General features: G+C 30.8%; 1 protein-coding gene across 1 annotated transcript in view; it reads left to right on the forward strand.

Moving 5' to 3' along the window:
* LOC110033740 overlaps nucleotides 1-23,524 on the forward strand; it is a gene marked incomplete at its 3' end in the record, with an annotated part of 35,368 nt that overhangs the window by 3,062 nt on the left and 8,782 nt on the right. Inside the window, 3 exon segments of the mRNA XM_020737805.1 lie at nucleotides 10,133-10,476; nucleotides 10,559-10,648; nucleotides 10,727-10,888. Of these exon segments, the coding sequence (XP_020593464.1) occupies nucleotides 10,157-10,476; nucleotides 10,559-10,648; nucleotides 10,727-10,888 (572 nt within the window).

Genomic DNA, 23,524 nt, shown 5'->3' on the forward strand with positions numbered 1-23,524 from the left:
ATTTAGTCATATATATATATATATATATATATTGCTTTACCATGATGCGATCAAAATATTAAATAACTTGTTTTACTTGTCATGCTAACTCTTCATTGTAAAGTTAGTTGTTTATTTTGTTAAAACTTAACGAACATTGCTATCTTAAAGACTACAGGCTTTTAAATCTAAGCAAATTATATTTATATTTTCATGGATAAGAATATAGTCGTAGAAAATTTAGTTTTTTTAACCTAAAATGGATTTTTTCAAAAAGGCTTAAACTGCCTAAGAAGAGCTTAAGACGTACCCTCTTCACCTGAAGGTTCTTCTAGCATAAAATTCACTTTATTTTTACAGTTATGTTTCATCTTTCACTTTATCATCTATAGTTCCTTCCTCTAATTTCTCTCATTATTTAGAGTGATAAAAGAATTCATATCATGGGACCAAAATTAATCTTCCATGACTAGCTTAAAAATCTAATCCAAATGTTTGATTCATTAGACCTTAGGATTAATAAAAGTAATATTAAGACTAAGGAAGTATTTGAGGACAATAAAGCACAAATGTAAGATTTGAAAGATCAAATTCAAGCTATCATAAAACATATTTAAAATAATAAACACCCTTTCATACTTTTGACCTATATTTATGTTATGTCATTAAAAGATGATGATTCTTACATAGAGCTAGGAGAAGACCAATTCAGTAGGGCACAACCTAATCCTAGAAAAGAATGTAGAAGAGACCGTTATTATAAGAATATTGATGACTTCAATTAGACCTCTCTAGAATAGCTGAAGTTTTTTCTTATGATGACATTCTTATAGGTTCTTATATTGGTTAATTCAAATAATGATTTTTTCTTAATGAAATTGATTGGGCATGTTAAGATTTATTAGAATAACACCTTAGATAAAGAGCAAAGATTGGAAAATATTGTTCTTACTTGGATTGAAATGAAGGAGATGTTAGTAATTAAATAGTTTTAGGCGTCATGATTATAAATTACAAGGGCAATTAAGGTCTTTAAGGCAAGAATGTTTCTCTAAAATTAAATACTGGAACACTTTTGAATACTTAATTATTAGGATCAATTGCAGTGCCATGATTGACAATTGACCAATAAATTTGTAATTAGACTTAAGGTGGATATCAGGAATGAAGTTGAGCTATTTAATCCCATACTCGAGAAGAGTCATTATATTCTGCATTATCGATAGAAAAAAAATCCATCTCTTTTTAAACAACAAGGACAAAAACTCTTGAGTTTCATCTCATTGATTTTTGTTAAACTCACTCCACCTACTTACCCAAATCATTTACCCAGAGCTCCTAATGATTGTGATTTTTAAAAATAATAAAAATGCAGTCTATTTCAAATGTCATAAAAAGGGTTTTATGCAAACCTAGAAGAAATTGAGCATCATGTGGATGAAGGCATAGAAGAAGTTTAAGATGACACATTTTTCTGATGATGTTCTTGAGTTCTTTAATGAGCCCCAATTTAATAGATGTTTAGATGTTACTAAAAATGCAATTAAGGATTGGAGAAGAAAGAATGTTTTTAGTATGTATATAGTTTGCAATAAGAGAAGATGTTGGTTAGTTTTAGATGAAGTGCAATGAATGTCAGTTTCAACACATATTATTATTAAAGTTAACGTCAAGTCTGAACTACATTCCGAACCTTTTCATGTTAGTTAGGGAAACCCATTCTTTTCCATTACATGTAGGTGTCTCGTTCCTATAAAAATTGATAGTGATGTTGATCAAATTTTGGTATGATGTTCTCCTCATGGAGATTGCTCACATCTTATTAGGTAGGCATTAGTTGTATGAAATATGATCTTTTATGATAATGAGAATACTTATTTTTAATGTTGTAAATTTAGCTCGAAGATTGATTTGAATTTTTGCTCGGATTGAGATCGGATTGAAATAAACGAGCCGAGCTAGGAGCCAAAATTTTGGATCGAATTTTTTTTGTCGTTAACAACTCTACTTATTTTTTCAAACATAATAATAAGACTGTTCGGCTCATTGCAATTAAATCTATAAAGAAGCATCGTCCATAATACTTCATAAAATAAACTTTTTTCTACAACTAAATCTGCTATAAAAAATAGTGTTAAATTTCAAATTGATACCAACATTTTCATTTTCTTATCCCAATTCCAATATATTTTACTTGTTTACTAAATTAAGTCAAAAAATAAAAACTATTGGATTTAGAATTATAAAAATGAGTTTTGTGACTTGTCCGCCCTACATTTACTATATGTGAAAGAGATAAAACCGGATTCTAATGAGATATACATATTTGTTATGGTCTCACCACACTTTTTTGAGTTTGTGATATTGTGCTTGATGAATTGCCAAATAGGTTATCCCATCATAGATATGTCTAACATGCCATTGATTTATTTCCAAGTTCACAACTTTCCAACCTCCTCATTTTAGGATGAATCTCACCAAGTGTGTTGAGCTAAAAAGATAAGTTAAAGGCTTAATTGAGAAATGATTTATAGAGGAAAACCTTAGTCATTATGCAGTTCCAGTCTTATTAACCCCTAAGAAGGATGGAACACGAAGGATGTGTGCTGATAGTAGGATTATCAATAAAATCATTATTAAATATATACTTCACATTTGTTGATTAGATTATATGTCATATTTAATCTCGAGGGTTAATTTGTTCTCCAAAATTGATCTAACAATTGGTTATGACTAGATTATAATTCGATTGAGAGATTAATGAAAAATTATTTTTAAGATCCGTAATGGGCTCTATGAATGGTTGGTGATGCCCTTTGGCTTTTAAATGTCTTGAGTACATATATTAGATTAATGAACAGTACCTTGAAACCCTTTATAAGAATATTCTTGGTTATCAACTTTGATGGTATATTGATTTTTAGCTCAATTTAAGCAAACCATTCGATTCACTTTAGACATGTTTTTGAAATTCTTAGGAAAAAAACAAATATATATTAACTTGAAGAAATATTCTTTTTATAAATTGAGTTGATTTTTCTACTTATGGGATCAAACTAAGTTCTTCTAAAGTTCAAATATTTTCAGACTGACTATCACATAAAGTTTTACTGAAGTATAAAATTTTCATGGTATAACCATTTTCTTTAGAATATTCATTAAAAAATTAGTATTGTTGTTGCCCCCATCATTAATATTCTAAATTTAGAGAAAATTTTTTGGAATAGCCCAAAAGATCTTAGATCAGTTTAAGATTCTAATTACCTAGGCTCCTATCCTTAGATTGCCTGTTTTTTTTAAAACATTAGAACTTGTGATGCTTCCAGAAATGGAATTGATGAAATCTTAAGTCAAAAAAATAATCCAGTAGCATTCTTTAATGTGAAACTAAATGATGCAAAATAATGATATTCACATATGATAGAAAATTTTATTTGTCATCCAATCTTTAAGATATTGACTTTATTATCTTTTACATAAGGAATTTATTCTGAACTCGAATTCATCAATTCCCATTGGAAGTTAAGACAACATGCTAAATGGGTTGAATTTCTTCAAGATAACTCTATTATTCTTAAGTAAAACCTTATAATTGAGAAGAAACATATTGATGTGTAATCTATGGTAAGTTTAACTATAAGCTCTCTAGAATTAAAAATTTTAGAATTTAAACGGATCAAAGATGAATACCTTGTGGTTTTTGGCTTTTGCTTGATCTATATTGGAAATTTAGATAAATCTCTAGTTTTATTATGAATATTCTTTGTTTTAAATGGCTATCTATATAAGGGAAAACAACTTTGTATTTATAAAGTTTCACTTGGAAAATTTTTAATTCATAAGTTACATTTTGGAGAAATAGTGAACTTTTTGGAAAGGGTAAAACCATATATTTAATAACTATTCAATTTTATTGGTCTTCACTTGAACGAGATGTTCAAAATTTTGTTGCTTGATGTTTGATTTGTCGAACAAAAGTCTGATCAATATGTTGCATTACTTGCTTTCTATAAGCCTTGGGAAGATCTTATCATGGATTTTATCTTAGGATTGCTCTGTATAGCTCGATGACATAATAACATATTTGTTATAGTTGATCGCTTCTTAAAGATGACCCATTTTTTGTCATGTTCGAAAATTAATGATTTCTCTCGCATTGTTAGGTTATTCTTTAAATAAGTTGTACGTTTACACGACTTTCCTTCAACCATTATACCTGATTGTGATGTTGAATTTTTTTTCATATTTTTAGAAGACTATTAAGTTTGCTAGACATAAATTTAAAATTTTCATGTTGCTCTTCATCCTCAAACTGATAGCCAAATTGAGTTAGTTAATCAAACTTTAGGAGCTATACTTAAGTGTCTTGTAGGAAAAAGTTTAAGAAATTGGGTCTTGCACCTATCAACTTTTAAATTTACATATAATAATATTATTTTTAGAATGACCAAGGCTTTATCTTTTGAGATAGTATATGACCAAAACCTCAGACGACTTGTTAATGTAGTCATTTTCTCTTTTCATGCATTCTCTAATTTATTATTTTTATTTGTCAAAGATTTTCAAATTTTTCATGATATAAGAAAAAAATAAATTATTTTTAGTAATGAAAAATATGTTTTTAAAGTAAATTATAGTAGATCAATGGAATAATTTAAATAATGTGATTATGTTTTGATTCAATATTCGCACTGAGCAATATCACACCACAAAATTTTAAAATTTTATAGCAAGAGTTTATGGCTCTTTGGTAAATTAAATCTAATGTCTACCATCTTAATTTATTTATTGATATGCTAATTCACCCTAATATTATTATGGAAGATATATCATATAAAGGAGTTAATAAACCTTCACTTGTTCAGTCTGACTATTAAGTAGGAAACATGTTTCCTTGCAAAATCTCTCGCTACTTGAAGTTGACTATATCATTATAGAGGGAGCACCCATTGACCCAACCGTTGAGTATCGTTATCTAGTTCTTTGGAAGAATAAATCACTTTTTGATGATACGTGGTTGATATGTACTAACTTTTAAACTAGCCTCACAATTAATACAGGACGTTTTGAATTTAAACTCTACAAAGCAGAATTCAATTGAGCCTGGAAGAGTTTATGTAAATACAGATAAAAAAAATTAATTTAAAGATTCATTCACAAGAGCAAAAGTAAGAGCTCAAGAAAGTGCTCAATCAAGAGCTCAGTCAAGGTCCAATCGAGAGCTCAATCAAAGCTCATCGCAAGAGCTCAAGAAAATGCTCAATCAAGAGCTTAGCCATGGTCCAATTGAGAGCTCAATCAAGACTCAACACAAGAACTTTAAAAAAAAAAAGGAATGATTGCATTTGTATTTTATTATTTAAATTTTAAATATAATTTCTAGAAGTTTTGATTTTTTAAAATTAAGGCTTGTATGAGCTAATCATAATAAAAATAATTTAAGAGATGGTAGTCTTCCTCCATTAATAGCCATGTAGTTTTCTCTCCAAAGTTTCTCTTTTTTTATTTGAATATTGCTTAATGAAAGCTCTACAAATATGGTTGCTCTGTAGTGAACTAATTCAACTGTTAAATGCATATTTCAGTGAATTTTTTCACTTTTTTTTGTTTGGTTTAGTAGCTTCAAGCGTGTTTTTTTAGGTGAGATTAGATAATTATTATTTTTTTCTAGTTATTCACCTCTCATCCATAACACCCCCTTTAAACTCTAATCACTCATCCCCCTTCTTAATTGTCTTCTAAGATCAACATACCAGCAAACAAAGCCTCCTAATAATTGAGACACCTCCTTATAACTCTAAGCTATGCTAGATAATACTAAGGCCTAGTTTTGCTTCCTACTTCTCAACACCTACGTAAACCCATCTAAATCCAACCAGCCACTCCGGATCAAAGCTACCAATCCATAAGCATCTGTAACCATTTAATCTCACCAAAAGGCCACCCACTTCTATCAATTATATATTGGAAATAGTTATGATGGAAGGACTAAATCACACGTACTTATTATCTCCAAATACCTTCATACATATTTCATATGGTCATCATTTTCATTAGCATATTCCATATTCTCCATTTATTCTTGTTGAGCGCTATATTAATTTTGAATTATTTATATAATTTTTTTTTCTTTTCACATCATATAACCATGTCACATTAAATGTTGTAATTACCCTCGTTTGCTCCTAATTTTATTCTATTAACTGATCTTATTGTTGCATCCTTTAACCTCTATTGTAAAATGTCAATCCACCTAAATTTATTTTTAACTATTTTATTTTCAATATCTTTGATTGGTTGAAATAAAGCATAATGATGATGAAGAGCATTATCATTAATTGGTAATGAAACTCTTACCATCTTTGTAATATAGCGCCATTTTTTTACGTTTTCTTTTTAGTTTTATGATGCATATGTTTTGGCATTTTAATTTCTGCCGAACAATTTTTATTATCAATATCTTCATTGATATAATGTCTAATTGCATTTTTATTGCATTTATCTTTGAAATTTCATGCTGTTCTCCTATTATACAGCATTACCATGTCACTTAAAAATATGTTTTTATTGATTTCCATATTGTTTTCGTGGAATAGATCCCAATACCTGCCTCACTTAGTTGACAGTTGTTCATCTATTTATCTTGACCTAGAATTATCAATTATACATCCTTTAAAATTATGTCATATACTTGATTATTATTCTTTTAATTATAAGCTCCTTAACTTCTAAATGGTTTCTCTATTATTATAACTTTGCACTCATTTAGAAGATGCCTAATCTATCATAAGTATTTTTTTCAAATAGCATACACAAATTTTTCTTGTTTTGAACATCTTGATAAATATATACGTAATTAATGAAGAAATATAGACTTTGTTGATCCTTATTGTAATATTGGTTTTATTGGAATTCTTTTAGTAACTCTTAAGCTACTACTAATATTAGTCCCAATCCATCATAGATGCTTTGGAGACTTCTACATACCTTTGTTACTCATCTTTTTTCCTTAACCCGCCAAAATAATTCTCTTGCTATTTGATTAGGTGCCTTCTCAAGATCAATGAAAATTCAATAAATATTATTTTCTTCCTCGTTATTTTTCTCCTTTGATTGCTTTGACACACAAATCATTCTCATTGTAGACTTTTTCTTGCACTAAATCAAATTGGTTTTTCAAAATTGATGGTTTGATACCTATTGTTATAATTTATGAAAAAAATCTCCAATAATTATAAATATCATACATATCTCATATGTTCTTAAAACTTTGTAAATAAGTACGTAAATTATTTGATATCTAACAAATCTTTAAGATCTCATGAAAAAAATTATTAGCCGAACTACTCCCTAACATCTTATGGTGCTTTCCAAATCAGTTGTTATTTGATTCATAGCCATGAATTTAAACGTAAAAATATTTTTTTTATAAGCCAACTCAAATTAATCTTTTTGGGTCAATGTACATTAAACTTCATGATTTACTTTTTTTTCTCTTCTTTTTTCTTTGTGAAATTTTCATTTAATATATCCTAGAAATATCAATTCTATCTTCCATTCATTTCTTCATCTTTAATCAAGATTCTATTATTTTACTCTTTGTACATCTGAATTATTTTAAGTCATTATATCTCTTTTGCTTGTCTTAAGCTATTTATATATTACCTTCTTACCCGTCCTGGATTCCCAACTTACTATATCAAGCACTATTTGGTGTATTTTATGCTTTTTGCAACTTTTTTTTTGTAGAGGTTTTTAATATAATTTTGTTTCAATAATGTTTATTTGTTTTCATTTTTATAAAAAACACATTTTTGGCCTGAAAATCTTTTTTTCCCTCTCTCCTCTCACTTCACCTCCCTAGTCTCTTTAATACTTTCTTTAGACCTATAAGATAAATTTCTTGATGTAGATAACTATCTTATATTGCATCACATCTTTATTTGACTTCAATTTTTTTATGTTCTTTCTTAATAACCTAAGTTAGAAGATTAATAGCCTCTCTCCTTTGAAGTTTCACCATTTAGTCATGGGTTATATTTTATTTAGAACTTTCTTTACGCTTCTAAATTTTATTTCCAGAATTAATCAAATTTTATTCTTAAATTGCAGTCTTCTAGAAAAATATTCATGTTTATTACCTATACATGTAATTTGATGGAAAAACTACTATTTTTTATGAGTTTGATGTGATCGAATTCCAGAGTATATTTATCTATACCATCATATTCTTGCTACTAAGCCTTTATACAAAAGTTTTTCCTACGATATACTTGCTATGTTTTTGGTGGCCATTATTCATCCATGCATTACTATTTTATTTTGTCCGTTGTACATTCTCTGCTAAAACTATATTTCTGCTCATTATGATCATTATATCTGTAAATTATTTGAGTTATATTTTTTTTTCACGCTCACTCATTTTTTTTCTTATCAAGTTTGAGTTGAACTTAAATATGACCAATGTTTTAAAACCTTGCTCAAATTGTAATGGAATTTTAGTCAAGTTTAGCTAATTATATGTTTATGTAAATGATTTAAATATATAAACCCATTATTAACGATTGATAGATTTATGAGTTTTAATGAAAGTAAATAGAATTTATTAAGTATTACTTTATTATTTGGTGAAGTATAAATATTTCTGAAAAAATAATTTGAATCTATATCTCTCTAGCCATTTGATGTTTGCATCATATTTATATCTCAAATAACACAAAATTTAAAATTTTTAAAATATATGATAATTGATATATAAGAACATAGAATGAATCATCAAATAAGTGATTAAATTATTTTTAAACCGGCATTTTATTGAACTCATAAAGATATTCACCAACTTGAATCAATGAGCAATTTTCAAGTTTGTTCATTTATATTTCGAGTTCTAATTTTTTTTTTCTAGCATTTTCAGTTAATTTATACAAATGATTGTAGAAGACCCTTGAATAATTATTAAGCTATTCATCCAGTGCATTAATTCTCTTACAGCATTAGCAACCATGATTAGTGGTATCGGCTTACACTCCATTGGTCTCCTTGTGGAGGTTGCTTCAGCTACTTACCCATCTTTCATCTTTTATTGCAGGATTGTTGGCATTTTGCTTGCTAGCTCAATTGTTTGTTATTAACTCAACTCTTCCTTTGATTGTGGTTCTTTTTGTGGTTGCGGTTTCTGGATTTTTCATTAGTATTTTATTTTTTGGTTGTTCAATCTATCCTATTTGTGTTTTATAGGTTTTATATATTATATATATAGTGAATCATGTTAAGAAAAATAATATATTTTAATGAAAAAAATTGTTTTTTATTGTGTATATCATTCTTCTTTTGTGATTGTACTTCTTGATCAAGTATGATGCTTGAGGTATTTTTTGGTGAAGCAATCCCCTTGTTCAAATTTAAACGTACAGTAGCTTATTTTCTTATCCTTATTTCTCTTCTTCCCTTTTTTGATTGTTATTGACTGAAAGTGTAATTGATTTTTTGTCATATTTACTACAATACTTCATGCAAAATTATTTCAATTGCTTTCAAAATTCTTATTTGTCTTGTTGACATTAATTTCTACTAGACTGATTTTTTTTTTTTTTTTTTTGTATTTATTTTTTATTTGCTTTTTTTTTTTTTTTTTTTTTTTTGAGTTAGATTTCACCAGTTTTCATTATGTATTTTAAATAGCACACGTGTCTTATGTTTTTAGTTTGGTTTTCTACAGATGTTATTTGAGTTTAAATTTGCATTCTCTGCTAGGTGTGTGTTCTAGAAACCTCGGGATTTGATGGTTCTATGCCAAACTTTATTACAGTGGGTGATGTGCTTCCTTTACTATTATACTTAGTTTGTTAAAATTATTTATTACATACTTGGTGCATTCATATATTTTCATGATTACAAGCGTTAATAGAATAAAACAAGCGGTCATTTTCAGTATCTTCATTGTAAGTGATAGTTTTTTTGCGTTGGAATTATAATGGTTTTTATGCTGTTAATTATGAACCTTTTTTTTTTACTTTCTAAAGGGTAAGCAGCTTTCTAAACATTGTTTTGTTTTAGTACCCTATGCTGCAAAGCCCTCCTTGCAATTTCATATATTTAATGATGGATTTCTTAAGTTAGTTTAATTTGAATTTTGTAATTTGCCTTTTTGTAGGTCTTATATTGTGGTTGCTGAAGAATGATGGTAGGCGGGAAGATTGTGGCCATATGCCAGTATGGAGGACAATTTGTTACCGATGGTGATGGATCTTTGTCCTATTCTGGTGGAGAGGCACATGCTATTGATGTTGGTCCAGACATGCTGTTTGACGAATTCAACACAGAAATATGCAACATGTTTAACATTGACATAACTGGAATTTCTATCAAGTATTTTCTTCCAAATAACAAAAAAACTCTAATCACAATTTCTAATGACAAGGATTTACGCCGTATGATTCATTTTAATGAGAATGCTACGACTACAGATGTTTATATCTTAAATAAAGTTGACCCCAGGTACTTGTCAATCATTATGGCATAGTATCTTAGTTGCAATATTCATAAATTTTATCAGACATTAAATCTTTATACCTATCAGGACAACGAAGAGCATAGTTGCCGATTCTCGTACATCTATTGTTGCTTCTGGTGTTCAGAACAAACGGAAGAGACTTCAAGGTGGAGCCAGGTAATTAACTTAAGATTAATCTAGCAAGCTACATGATTAATTTGACAGAAGTATTAAGATGAATTATTTTTTTCATAGGGCAACAAAAAACAAGCCCAATGCCTCCAAATCAGGTACCTTAAATGCAGCTACCAATGTCATTGTAAACAACACCAACTCCATTATACAGGGTTCACTGACAATTTATGAAAGTAACAGACAGTCAAGACCGATTGCTACTGCTCAAAGTATTGATAACAGGTATTTTAGTTCACGTTCATCGAGGTTCATAGATTTATATTTCAGATGGCCGTAGGGAATTTTAATGGTCTTACTGTGGCCATCACAGATGATGGCCTTGTAATTTTATGAATTTTGATACAAAGTCTTAATGGTTTCATTGATTAATTTAAAAATAAATTGAATATTGCAGAATTACTAGACAGAAAAATTTCTTTTCAAATTTCATCTTCGGTCAAAAGTAATATTTATATTAGGAGTTCGCTCTTTTTTATGACTAATGTTCTCAAAATACATTGGGATGCCTGAGAATTCTTTTTTGCTTTAATGCGTAAAGTGCATATTGAAGCGTTTATTTTATTGGCTAGAGAAATTTTCACTAGTATTTCATATATGCACTTATAATATCCATATGGTAGTCATTTAATGCTACATTCTATAGAAGTAATTTTCAGCTATACAAAAAGCCAAATAAAAGAAGATAAAAAAAGTGATAAAAGAGTACTTAAAAAATCAAGATTACTTGTGAGATTAACGGATTGGTTAGAGACTAATAGATGAATGTAGTGTGAAGTAAGAAAGTGTGAAGATGAAGCACGAGAAGCGTGCTGAGAATATATTGAGAAATTTTCTTGAATAAAAGTTTGTAAGAAAGAAGTTACTAGTGCCAACAACAAGAATTATTGGGAAGTACAAGACAATTAGAGGGTTAATGGGAAGTAAAAGAAAATTAGAGGGTGAGTGAGTTGTGATTGCAATTGATTTTGAGTTGAGCACACAACACTACAATGTGTTCAACAAAATGACACGATGTGCGTGGTTTGCTGTGAACTTCACTTCACTTGCAAGTGATGTGTAGTGTGAGGAAATAGCTGTTGTCAGCCGTGCTTTAATGGCACTTATTATGACGTTTAACACTATTGGTCTGCGAGGGAGTTTACTTATTTGGAGATCAATTTTATTCGAGTTTGTTTTTAGATAATTTTTTCATACTTTGAACATGATAAATGCTGATTTTTGTGTGAATCTAGTTATGTATATGGGTGCATACGAGATAATGTAAATTAAATCCTTGAACTGATGTAGTGGTATTTGGTTTGCTGGCATATGCCTTGTAATGTTATGTTATTAGTAAATGTAAATTATTAGGTTCACTAGCATCTTTAAACAAATAATATTTGATAAAAAAATCTATTTTGATGACATTTTGATTTCAGTCGAATTTGCTGAGGATAAAATAAGAGTAAATACAATATCATAATAATCATTACAATTTTTATATGATAATGCATTGTTTGAAGCAACTTTGAACCAAACACACCACATGTGATGGATAAAATTACTATTAATTTACGTTGTTGTGTGGATAATGTTGAACTAAGCAATTCCTTAGTCATAGCCTAACTTTTTTTAGTTTTATGTGATTTGTTGCATTTACTTGGCTTGCATATATGTTTGTTAATTCTAATCATTTTTTTTGGGTTTGGTTTTATTTTGTGTAGACAAAAATGGCTTTTTCATTAGAAGAGATCAAAGTTCTCCATGAGGCAACATTCTCATGCTTGTAATTGGACCCTACCAACTCATCCAATCGAGGAATTGCATGATCAAATAATCATTCTAGAAGTATCAAGTGCCCCCAAATCTTAAGCTCCTAGAAATTATTGTCCAAATATCGACATGCGAAGTTTTGTTGACCTTCCTATTCTAAGTTGAGTACCGCTCAATAATTGACTATAATTAACAAACTCGCCTTCAAGTAAAGACAAATTTCCATTTGATTAATAAACCTACTGAAATCAAGTCCTCACCCGTATTACTAAGAAGCTTTGCATGACATATTTACATCATAAATTCGGCTACAGGGAGTTAAGGCAAAGCTGGATGTCACAAGCCATTGTGGCTATTGGAAACCATCACATATGTGACCTTTCAAAGGGGACAGAATGTATGGAAGTTGAAAAGACCAATTATGCACCCCTTATCTATGCCAAGTGGATATCATTTTCTTGGAACTATCAATGCACATGTTGAAAGTAACCCAACTTTGATGCATATCTAGAGGGAGAAAATCCTCTTATGGAGGTGATACATATGAAATTTGTATAAAGAAATTTAAGTCTCTAGTGAACTGCGAAGTAGTTCGATCTCTAAACTTAGGGTCTGTTTGTGGTAGTTTTAGCTGCTCCAGGAAGCTGCTATGGGGAAGCTGGCTGGTTATTTGTTTCAACTAATTGAAAACAACTATATTGCAGCTGTTTCTGGACAAATGACAATTTTACCTCTTCTTAGTAATACTGTCATAAATATATATTTGATACTTCAGAAGCAGAAATTCACTTCAGAACAACACAAAAATTTAGATACACACCTCACTTAACAGCGAGAACCAAAAGTACCAAAAAAGTCAAAAACTATTAGAATTACAATTAATATAATGATTATATTGTTCTTAACATGCAGATGGTGTATGTCCCATGCTACACTGGCCTCCAGTGATTGCAACCATTCCCGATCACCGTCGGCAGTGGAATCCGCTGGACAGTCTGCCAACCGGAAGAAGCCACTACTCTGCGATGATCCGCGGGCAATTGTAAAACTCTTCCATAGCTATGTGCCTGACGTGACGTCAGTAGGTAAGGCTATAGTCTACAGTGATAGAGCATTCGTCGGGAGGTCCCTGAAATTCTGGAGCTCATCTTTCCTGAATGATTAAAAAGACAATTCATTAGTCATAAAAGAAGTTAAAAATACTAAAAAAAAGTAATTAATTACAGTTTTTTGCAGGCATGAGGTCTTAGAGAACTCAACATACCAACCAACGAATCAGTCATTACAAAAAAGACGATAGACCTTGTAAAAAAGAGAGTTCTTGGTTGCCTTTAACCAACATAAAACCAACCTCCTGTGCGTCGCATGTTCATATCCCAAAAAATGGTCATCCTAAAGAGCCTCATAAACCGATACACCAAAAAGAAGAGAGGAACTTGAATGTGTTTGATCTCCTTAAAAAAGACAAGAACCCACACCACCAGCACACCACAACAGTCACATGCATCATAACCAACACAAGAACCTACACCACCAACACAACCTAAATCACAGGCACCATAGTCACCAACAGACCACAACCAAATGCCCCACACGCCAACACAATAACCACCGACACAACAATGCCACCTACATCATTGCCACAGCCAGCAGAACAACCCACAACACACCACAGCCACAGCCAAAAGAACCACCAAATTCGTGTCACACAACCACATACACCGCCAAATTCGATCGACACAACCACAAAGCGAAATTTGGTGGTTCTTCGAGCCACACAACTACACCCACACGAACTCATCCACAACAAATTCGAGGCATTCAAGAAAATTCAAGACACATTGCCACACCCACACAACCTCATCCACTGAAAATTGAGTCATACAACAAATTTGAGCCACACAGCCACCTCCACACCAAATTGGAGCTAGTCAAATTGGAGTAAGCAAATTTGAGCCACACAACCACATATCACACATCCATACCATTGAACAACATTCACATAGAAAATCACAAATTCAACGAACAAACATTCACACTTGTTAGAAAAGAAGAAGTGCTTATCGATGAGGAACAGAGGAGGAAGACGAAGAAGAGGAACCAGGCAGTGTGAGAAATGCCAGAGAAGAGGAGGAAGAGGAACCAGGTAGCATGAGCAACATCAGAGAATAGGAGGAAGAGGAGATCGCAGCTTTCAGGTCGCGGGGTAAAGCTGAACAATTCGAGTTAGGGCAAGATAATAGAGGGCACAAGGGTAAAAAGTCGAACGGGGACGCCGAGGCGTGGGGTTGGTGAGATGGCTCGCGTTTTGGTTAAAACGTGGCAAGCCGCGGCGACACCGCCGCCCCAAACAATCGAAAAATGTGGCGCGGTACAACGTTGCTGCTCTGCCACCGCACCAAACGTACCCTGACCACTACTTTGTCTACGGTACACCTAATAATTTAGGATTTAAATATTATAAGTTTTAAAATATATTTTATAAATTTAATAACTTAACTTTTCACGTTAAATCACTTCACACTATGTGTTAACGCAAGTGCACGTATCGTTAAAGTAATTTAGAATTTTCTTTTAGTCCCTAATATCGAACCCACATGGAACCGAGGTAGATAATCACTTTAGGAGAAGTTATAGTCTACTACTATAAGTTCCTAGTTTGAAGTTTCGATAAAGGTGGTTTTACTATCACTACTCCTAAATTACTGTTTTAATCCTATGATAAAACTTATATAGAGCCATTAATAAGGTTAAATTCAAGAGTGATAAAAATTACTTTTCTTTTGTAAATAATTAAGTAGGTTATAGGTTAGAAGTTTAAAAATATGAATAAAGTAGTGACAAAAGGAGTATATGTCTATCTACCCTCTCCAGAGTTATAGATAAGATTAGTTCACTAATTAGTTATCTGTTTTTGGCAACTGTGCCAATTGGCGCCACGTATAGGCTCCCCATAACTGTATGCTCCGCTTGTCTCCCAAAAAGCTCTAATCTGAACCTCCCAAAATACTTATGTCCCTAACTTTGCACAGACACCTAACTACTACGTTTCGTAGTTAAATAACAATGTGAATATTCTTATGTTCACCACCGCCCTTCCGAGTCCTAAGGGGTCACAACAAGTTTTAACAAATCTTATGGCTAGTAAGGTATGTAAAGTAAGTCTAGGAGAACATTCATCACATATAATATTAAGATTTATTCTTAAACTTTTACACCCTAGACTTACTACCAAATCATCACAAAAGAAAAACACAGGGTTTTTACTCACAATGCATGATAAAATAAATAGAAAACTTCATGAAACAAAGTGATTAAACTAAATATGTGATTTAAAGGATAGCAAAACAATCGAGCAAACTCTACTTAGCAAAACAAATTCACTAAATACTTGTTTACTGGATTATAATGCGATCAAAACATACAATACTTAGCTTTAATCTCTCTGAAATCCTTCCATTGAATTTCTCTACCGCTCCTTGCAATTGTTGATACAATCCCTTAAAAATGCTCTCAAATTACCTTTCAAATCCCTCTAAATAAGTGGAATCCTATTTCTAATATGGATTTCCTGCAGTCCTTGGAGAGTTCCAGACCTTGGAACTTCGTCCCCAAGTCCTCAAATGGCAAAAAATCACTTTTTTCATTGCCCCAAACCACTAAATAACTCTCAGAAACTTCCAGACAGTTATGGCGTTTATGCGCCCAACAGCGACGCCTAAGCGCCATCTTCTCTGTTGGCTTGGAAGAACGCCAATATGTGGCTTCTAGGCGCCACCTTCTCTGGAAATTCTACGGAGTCCGGTGCCTAAGCGACAAAAGCTTAGCACCATGGCATCATGGAGTGGCTCCTAGGCGCAAGAAGTTTCAAGTCCAAGCATCCATTGCTCCATTTGCTTCGTTTTGCTCTGTTTTCTCTCTTGTTCGCTCCAATTGCTTTACATATTATACCTGCACCAAAAACATGAAAAATACCTTTCTTCAAAGTGCGATTACATTCATAAACAAATATAAAAGTATAGGAAATTAAGCATGACGTTACTTGTACTCAAGTAACATTATAACTTTAAAAACTAAATCGATTGATTTGAGGTAGTGGGTTTCATTAAGATTTCATATATTTTTTCCTCAAGAATATCATAGTACAATTTGGGAGAAATTTACTGAATTAGACTAGAACTAGGGTTTAAGATTATTTTGTATTCACCTCAGGAATAATAATTTTCTATCTATTTCAAAAATAATTGCAATTTGCTAAACTTTCTTTTCTTAGAAAGTACAAAAGATAGATTTAAAGCACTCAAGTAGAAAGATTTAACTAATACTTTTTATGAAAGTAAAAACAAGTTTAGGACAGTACATACGTTTTCTCCTTTAGGTAGGTTCAAGTGAATCTAATTTTTAATTAGGCTTCTCCTCAAACTTCTCTTCACTTTTCATTTCTTTTTGCTTTACTTTTTTTTTATTTTTTATTTTATGATCTTTTTCAATTTTTTTAATTTTTATTTGAGGATTACTATATCTGGATATGTTTTTAATGGTTTTGAATTTCATTATCCTTTTTCTAAAGTTAAATACTCATAACTGTTCTGCACTTATTTTAAAAAGAATAAAAGTATCAGTTTTATATCGAGTATAGAGGCTTAATTTTTTTTAAATATGTAATTCTAAAAACCCTAGTTTTTCAAAAATATAATTCCTAGTAAGATTATTTTCCTATTGCTTCCTACAAAATATGTTAACCTTTGAACAATTTTTTTTTTCAAAAATTTCACTAATTCATACATGATATACCCTAAGATCAAAATTTATAGTACCCTAAGGATAACACTACATACGACAACTCATGTACAATGATTTTATTTTAATAAATAGTTTACTAAGGACAAATAATGCTTAAGTATTTAAAAAAGATTTTCTCCCCCTAAACTTAATTTTTAGCATATATGACTTTAAAAATAAGAAACATAACGAGGAAGAAAAAATTGCAGCTCAAAAGTACAGTCTATCACAAGTGTCTATCAGAAATATTTTCCACAGATTATTCAAGACAGATTAGTATGTAACAAAAAGTAAATCTAACCTACACATGTTAGAATGAAAGCTGAACTAAAAAGAAAGTCTTAATTAAAGTGCATATAACATCATAGCAGTAATAAAAAGTGCTAACAACATTTGTCCTAAATGTTATATCTTGAATGAATAGTGACAGATATCAATTTAACTAACCAAACGATAATATATCAACATCCAAGTAATAATAGAAAAGACCATAGCTTCCTACATGCTCTGATTTTAGTTTGGGTCATCCTAAAATGAAAATCACCCCAAAGTCCTAAATTACTCCAGCAACACATTCACAGACAGAAAAGATAAATGAGGTTAATTCTTCTTATAACTCATCACATCTCCCAACCTTACTTTCAATTTCTAACGGAATTAAAACTCTGAAATAATTAGGTGCTTTTTCAAATTTTATTGAGTTAAACCCATTGGAAAAATTATCCTTGTTATATTGACTCATGTATTGTCAACCTCAGGCGTTAGCTTACCCCTTAATATATGCACCACAAACTTTATAGCGTTTACTCATCTTCATGTTACTTATCAAGTAGGTTCATGATCCTATTTATAAAAACAAGGTCAGACAAAGGAAATAACAGAATTGAGAGTGACCTGATATTTGACCAAATTCAACACATCTCTCGTAAAGCTCAAGTTCGGTTGAGAATTAAGCTGTAGTGAACTTATTAATCTAACTACTACAGAGAACATATACAAGTCTAGCCTGCCGAGAAGTTATGAATTCACTTCCTTTATGACACATCAACAACATAACTATTGACTCATACACATAATTATCCAACATCACTATTAGTCATAACAATCCATAACAATCATACACATATCTTTCACACTCACTAACAATCATACCAATAAAGATAATCATGAGGTGCCTTCCACGAAGCGTTTGGTTTAATGTCGTCAACCCGATGAATTCAAAAATTTATTCATGTTTGCTTTGCACGCTACCTTTCTCCTTAGGGCTCACCTCAGTGTTACTAGGAAGAATTCCCTAAGGACGACGGTTAAGTGTAGAATAATGGTGAGTATACCCGCCTGTCATGCGGGTGACCCGGGTTCGTTCCCAGCAACGACGCCCAACACTTGACTGCTACTTTCTCTACGGTACACCTAGTGATTTAGGATTTAAATATTATAATTTTTTAAATATAAATATATTTTATAAAATTTAATAACTTAACTTTTCACGTTAAATCACTTCATACTATGTGTTAACACAAGTGCACGTATTGTTCAAGTAATATAAATCACTTCATACTAGGTGTTAACACAAGTGCACATATTGTTCAAGTAATATAGGACTTTATTTTAGTCCCGAGTATCGAACCTACAGGGAATCGAGATAGACAATCACTCTAGAAAAAGTTCTAGTCTATAGTACTGTAAGGTCCTACTTTGGAGTTTCGATAAATGTGGTTTTACTATCACTACTCCTTAATTACTATTTTAATCTTTTGATTAAACTTATCTAGCATAATTAATAAGGATAAATTCAAGAGTGATAAAAAGTACTTTTTTGTAAATAATTAAGTAGATTATATATTAGAAGTTTAAGAATATGAATAAAGTAATGACAAAAGGAGCATATGTCTATCTACTCTCTCTCGAGTTATAAATAAGATTCACGAATTAGTTATTTGCTTTTAATAATGGTGTCAATTGGTGCTACATATAGGCTCCCCATAACTGTATGCTCCGCTTGTCACCCAAAAAACTCTAATATGAACCTCCCAAAATACTTATCTCTCTAACTTTGCACACTACCCTTCTCCTTAGGGTTCACCTCAGTGTTACTAGGAAGAATTCCTTGAGGACTACTGCTAAGTGTAGAAACAAGCTGCTCTAGTTGGTTTTTCTATATCCTTAAATGCAGTTCCTTGGTTATGCAGCTGATTTCTCAATTGAATAACAACTTCTTCCAACAACTTCTTCTTAATTTGTGGGTTAGCATTAAATCCAGGAGGATGAGAAGGCCTAAAGTTAGAATTGTGTTAGTTATTCCAATTACTTATAGGATTAACTAGATTATTTTTCCAAGATTGGTTTCCTCATCCAGAATTGTTATTCCAATTGAAATTGAGATGATTCTTCCAACTTGGGTTGTAATAATTAGAATATGGGTTATTTTGACTATTGTTAATCACATGGATAGTTTCAACACAATTAGTATCAACCACTCGTCTAAATGAATTTTCCTCAATGACAGGAAGTCCTTGATTTTGACTCATCCCATAATAGTCTAATTTTTGTGCAATAGTTGCAACTTGAAACATTAGGATTATAAGTACATCATTTTGATGAATATTAGCTTCTACCTTGAGGTTAACTCTCTCAGATGGCCATTGGAAGTTATTAGTGGTCATTTCCTCAATGAGAGAATAGGTCTCTTCATAAGATTTGGACATGAGAGACCCAACTGCAACAACATCTATAATCACTCTTAAAGATCCAACTAATTCGTTTTAGAATGTTTGTATATTAAGTCAATCGGGTAATGCATGATGTGGACACTTTCTAAGAAGTTCCTTAAATCGTTCTCAAGCCCCGTAAATTGATTAACCGTCGTATTGACTGAATGATGTGATATCATTTCACAACTTAGTTGTTTTGGATGGTAGAAAATACTTGGCAAGAAATTTCTGAGCTAAATCTCCTCATGTTTTGATGGAGCCCGGCGCTAATTAAGTGTGCGACATTTTGGCTTTATCTCTTAGTGAAAAGAGAAACAGTATAAGTCTAACAACATCATTTGAGACACCATTATACTTAAATGTGGCACAGAATTTAAAGAAACTTGCTAAATGTATGTTAGGATCTTCAAATGGAGATCCTCCAAATTGATTTTTTTGTACTATTTGAATAATTGCAGGCTTAAGTTAGAAGTATTTGCCTCTACAACGGGATTTTATGTACTTAAGTGAATTTCATCGACCATAGGGTTCGCATAATCCCCAAAGGTCTATTAACATTATAATCTATATCTGAGTTTCCATGATTTTGATCTGCCATTTCTACAACGAGTTTTTGTAGTCTTCTCTTTCCTAATACTCTTAACCGTTCTCTCTATTTCTGAGTCGTATGGTTCAAGGTTTACAGCTCCTTAAATAAGCATTCAATGCTAAAGATTTTACTAATATGATAGATTTCTAATACTAAAAAAGAAAAAAAAATAGGTATTTTATCTTTTCTTTTAAAAATAAAGGCACACAATATACTAATTACTCTATATAAACACTATAATTTTCAAATCTAAGTTTTACAAATTCAACTAAAATTCCCCTGAAAAGTTCTGCCGTTGCGATTCTCCGTACGGCGCCAAAAACTTGATTGCTACTTTATTTACAGTACACCTAGTGATTTAGGATTTAAATATTATAATTTTTTAAAATATATTTTATAAATTTAATAACTTAACTTTCACGTTAAATCACTTCACAATTGGTGTTAACGCAAGTGCACGTATCTTTCAAGTAATATAAAACTTTCTTTTAGTCCCGAGCATCAAACCCACAAAGAACCGAGGTAGACAATCGCTATAGGAGAAGTTCTGGTCTACTACTATAAGGTCATAGTTTGGAGTTTCAATAAAGGTTGTGGAGTGAAGGGGATACAAACGTTATTAATGAAAAAATGTGTATTTAAGAAGTGAATAAGTTAAATCTTAATGTTTGCTCTTAAAAGTATATGGATCATTAAATAAGGAATGAAAGGAGCTATAAAAAATCATGCAAAAATAAGGGGAAACATTTCTAGTCGTTTTCGTATGATATCATAGTAAGATTATGTTTTTTATTGTAATCTTTATTTGTAATTCTTTCATTCTTGATCTCTTAGTTATATTTAAAATTTTTGACATTCTTTTAAAGAATTGATTATCATCGTGATGGTGAAAATCAGACTGGAGAATTCCAGATAATACAAACCTCGTATCATTTAAATAAAAGAAATTACTTGGAAGTGGTCTTTCATTGTGAAGTTTTTCTAGGAAAGAAAGAGAAAAAATATATTATCCTGTTGATATTTTTGTAGATGTGAAGATTTAAAGTTGCACTTTGTAATGATTTAGACTCTTATGATAATTTCGTTGTTATGGAGTATCATGATGCCTTAAATTAATGGACCATATATACTCCTAAAAACTGCAAAAAATGTTTAATAAGCTATCAAATAAACTTAATCAAAAGATAAAGATGCACTCTTATTTATGAGATCAAGATAAAAGTCTCATCAACTAAGCAAAGGAATCTCTCTATCATTGCATATTTCAATGCATTGAAGGTATATTAGCTTGAACTAAGTTATTATGAAGATTTTAAGATGAAGTATACTAATGATGTTGTGGTTTTCAAACAATTTGGAGAAAGAGAAAGGGTGTTTGAGTTTTCTACAGAACGACAATGAATTCAAAAGTTCATATTCAAATCTTGACCAAAGAGGATCTACCATCTTGATATGAGGTCTTTTCTCTTATATGAACCAAAAAATAAATAAATAAATAATGGTTACACCTGAAACTCACAAATCTGAAGCATTAGTCATTGGAAGCCACAAAGTCTTAAAGGAAATGAACTTTTGGCCACTGAATTTTCTCACAAAAAAGGACAAAAACCTTTTTACAAATGAAATTTATGTTGTAATTATAACAAGAAAAAGCAGCATATTTAAGTGAAAATTTGGAAACTCTATAAAGTCCCAAGATTATATTTAAAATAAAGAAGGCCAATTAAAAGGATAGGCCTGTCTTGTTGAATTAGAAGGTCTTAATTTAGGAAAAAAAATGATATATTAAGAAACTTCCTCATTTCTCTCAAAAAAGCTATTTAGTTTGTGTTTTTTCGAAGTTTCTTTTTTGAATTCTAACTCTGGTAGTTTTAATACTTTTTTGTGGTTTCCCTAAGACCTGAATAACAGATTCATGAGTCACCGATCAGATGATAATCATGCTAATATTTTCAAACCTACAATTTTTATCCCAACAGTAAAAAAATAAAAGTAGTTAGGTCAAATGAATATTCATATTTCTCCAACATTTACTCTCGATAATGTTCTACATATTCACATCCTTTCAGTAAATCTTATACCTATTCATAAACTCATGAAATACTACAATTGTAAAATGAAATTTTTTTATTCATTATTGTTTATTTTAAAGCTTTATCACGAGGAAGAATGGATTAGATTTACTTCATAATATGCACTTTTCTTATTTCATATCTTTTTTTAATAAACACACAATTTGGAACCATCATTATAGACTAGGATATTTCTCCTGTAAAGTTCTATAATCTATGTTTTCTTCCCTTTATATAAATACAAACATTGGAAATTCTTATTATGAAACTTATAAAGTTGTTAAACATCATAAAGTTTTATTTTCTAAAGGTGAATTCAGATTTTTTACTTCTTTCTTAATAATTTATTTTGATATTTGGGGACCTTTAAAAACTCGTAATATATTTGTAGCCAAAAAAGTTGTCATATTCATGGATGATTACACTTAGATGATATGAGCTTATCTTATGAAATAAATAAATAAATAAATAAATATATATATATATATATATGATATAACAGTACAAGGGAAGTTCGCTAGTTCTTGAAAGAAAGGTATTGATATGACTTATATTCCGTCTTTAAAGATATATATACTAGAATTTTTACTTGTGTTCGAACAGAAGGTGGATTGACTAAGTATTTTCCTATTTTAGTTGGATTACGTCAAGGATTGACTTTAAGCCTATATCTTTTTGCATAAGTTATGAATGCTATTGCTAGACATTTATAGGAGGATGCACCTTGGTGTATGTTTTTCACTGATGATACCATTCTTGTGGATAAGAGTAGAGAAAAAGTTAAATAAAAACTTAAATTACAGAGGCCAACTTTAGAGTCTAAAGGTTTTTGTTTGAGTATATGTAAAATTGAATACATGGAATTTAATTTTGAATTTAATTTTAGTAGTAGAGATCTAATGGTGGGATTGTAACTATGAGTGATCATGTCATTAAAAGAGTAAATGCT

The sequence above is a fragment of the Phalaenopsis equestris genome, unplaced genomic scaffold, assembly GCF_001263595.1.
Source record: "Phalaenopsis equestris unplaced genomic scaffold, ASM126359v1 Scaffold001273, whole genome shotgun sequence".
Taxonomy (NCBI): domain Eukaryota; kingdom Viridiplantae; phylum Streptophyta; class Magnoliopsida; order Asparagales; family Orchidaceae; genus Phalaenopsis; species Phalaenopsis equestris.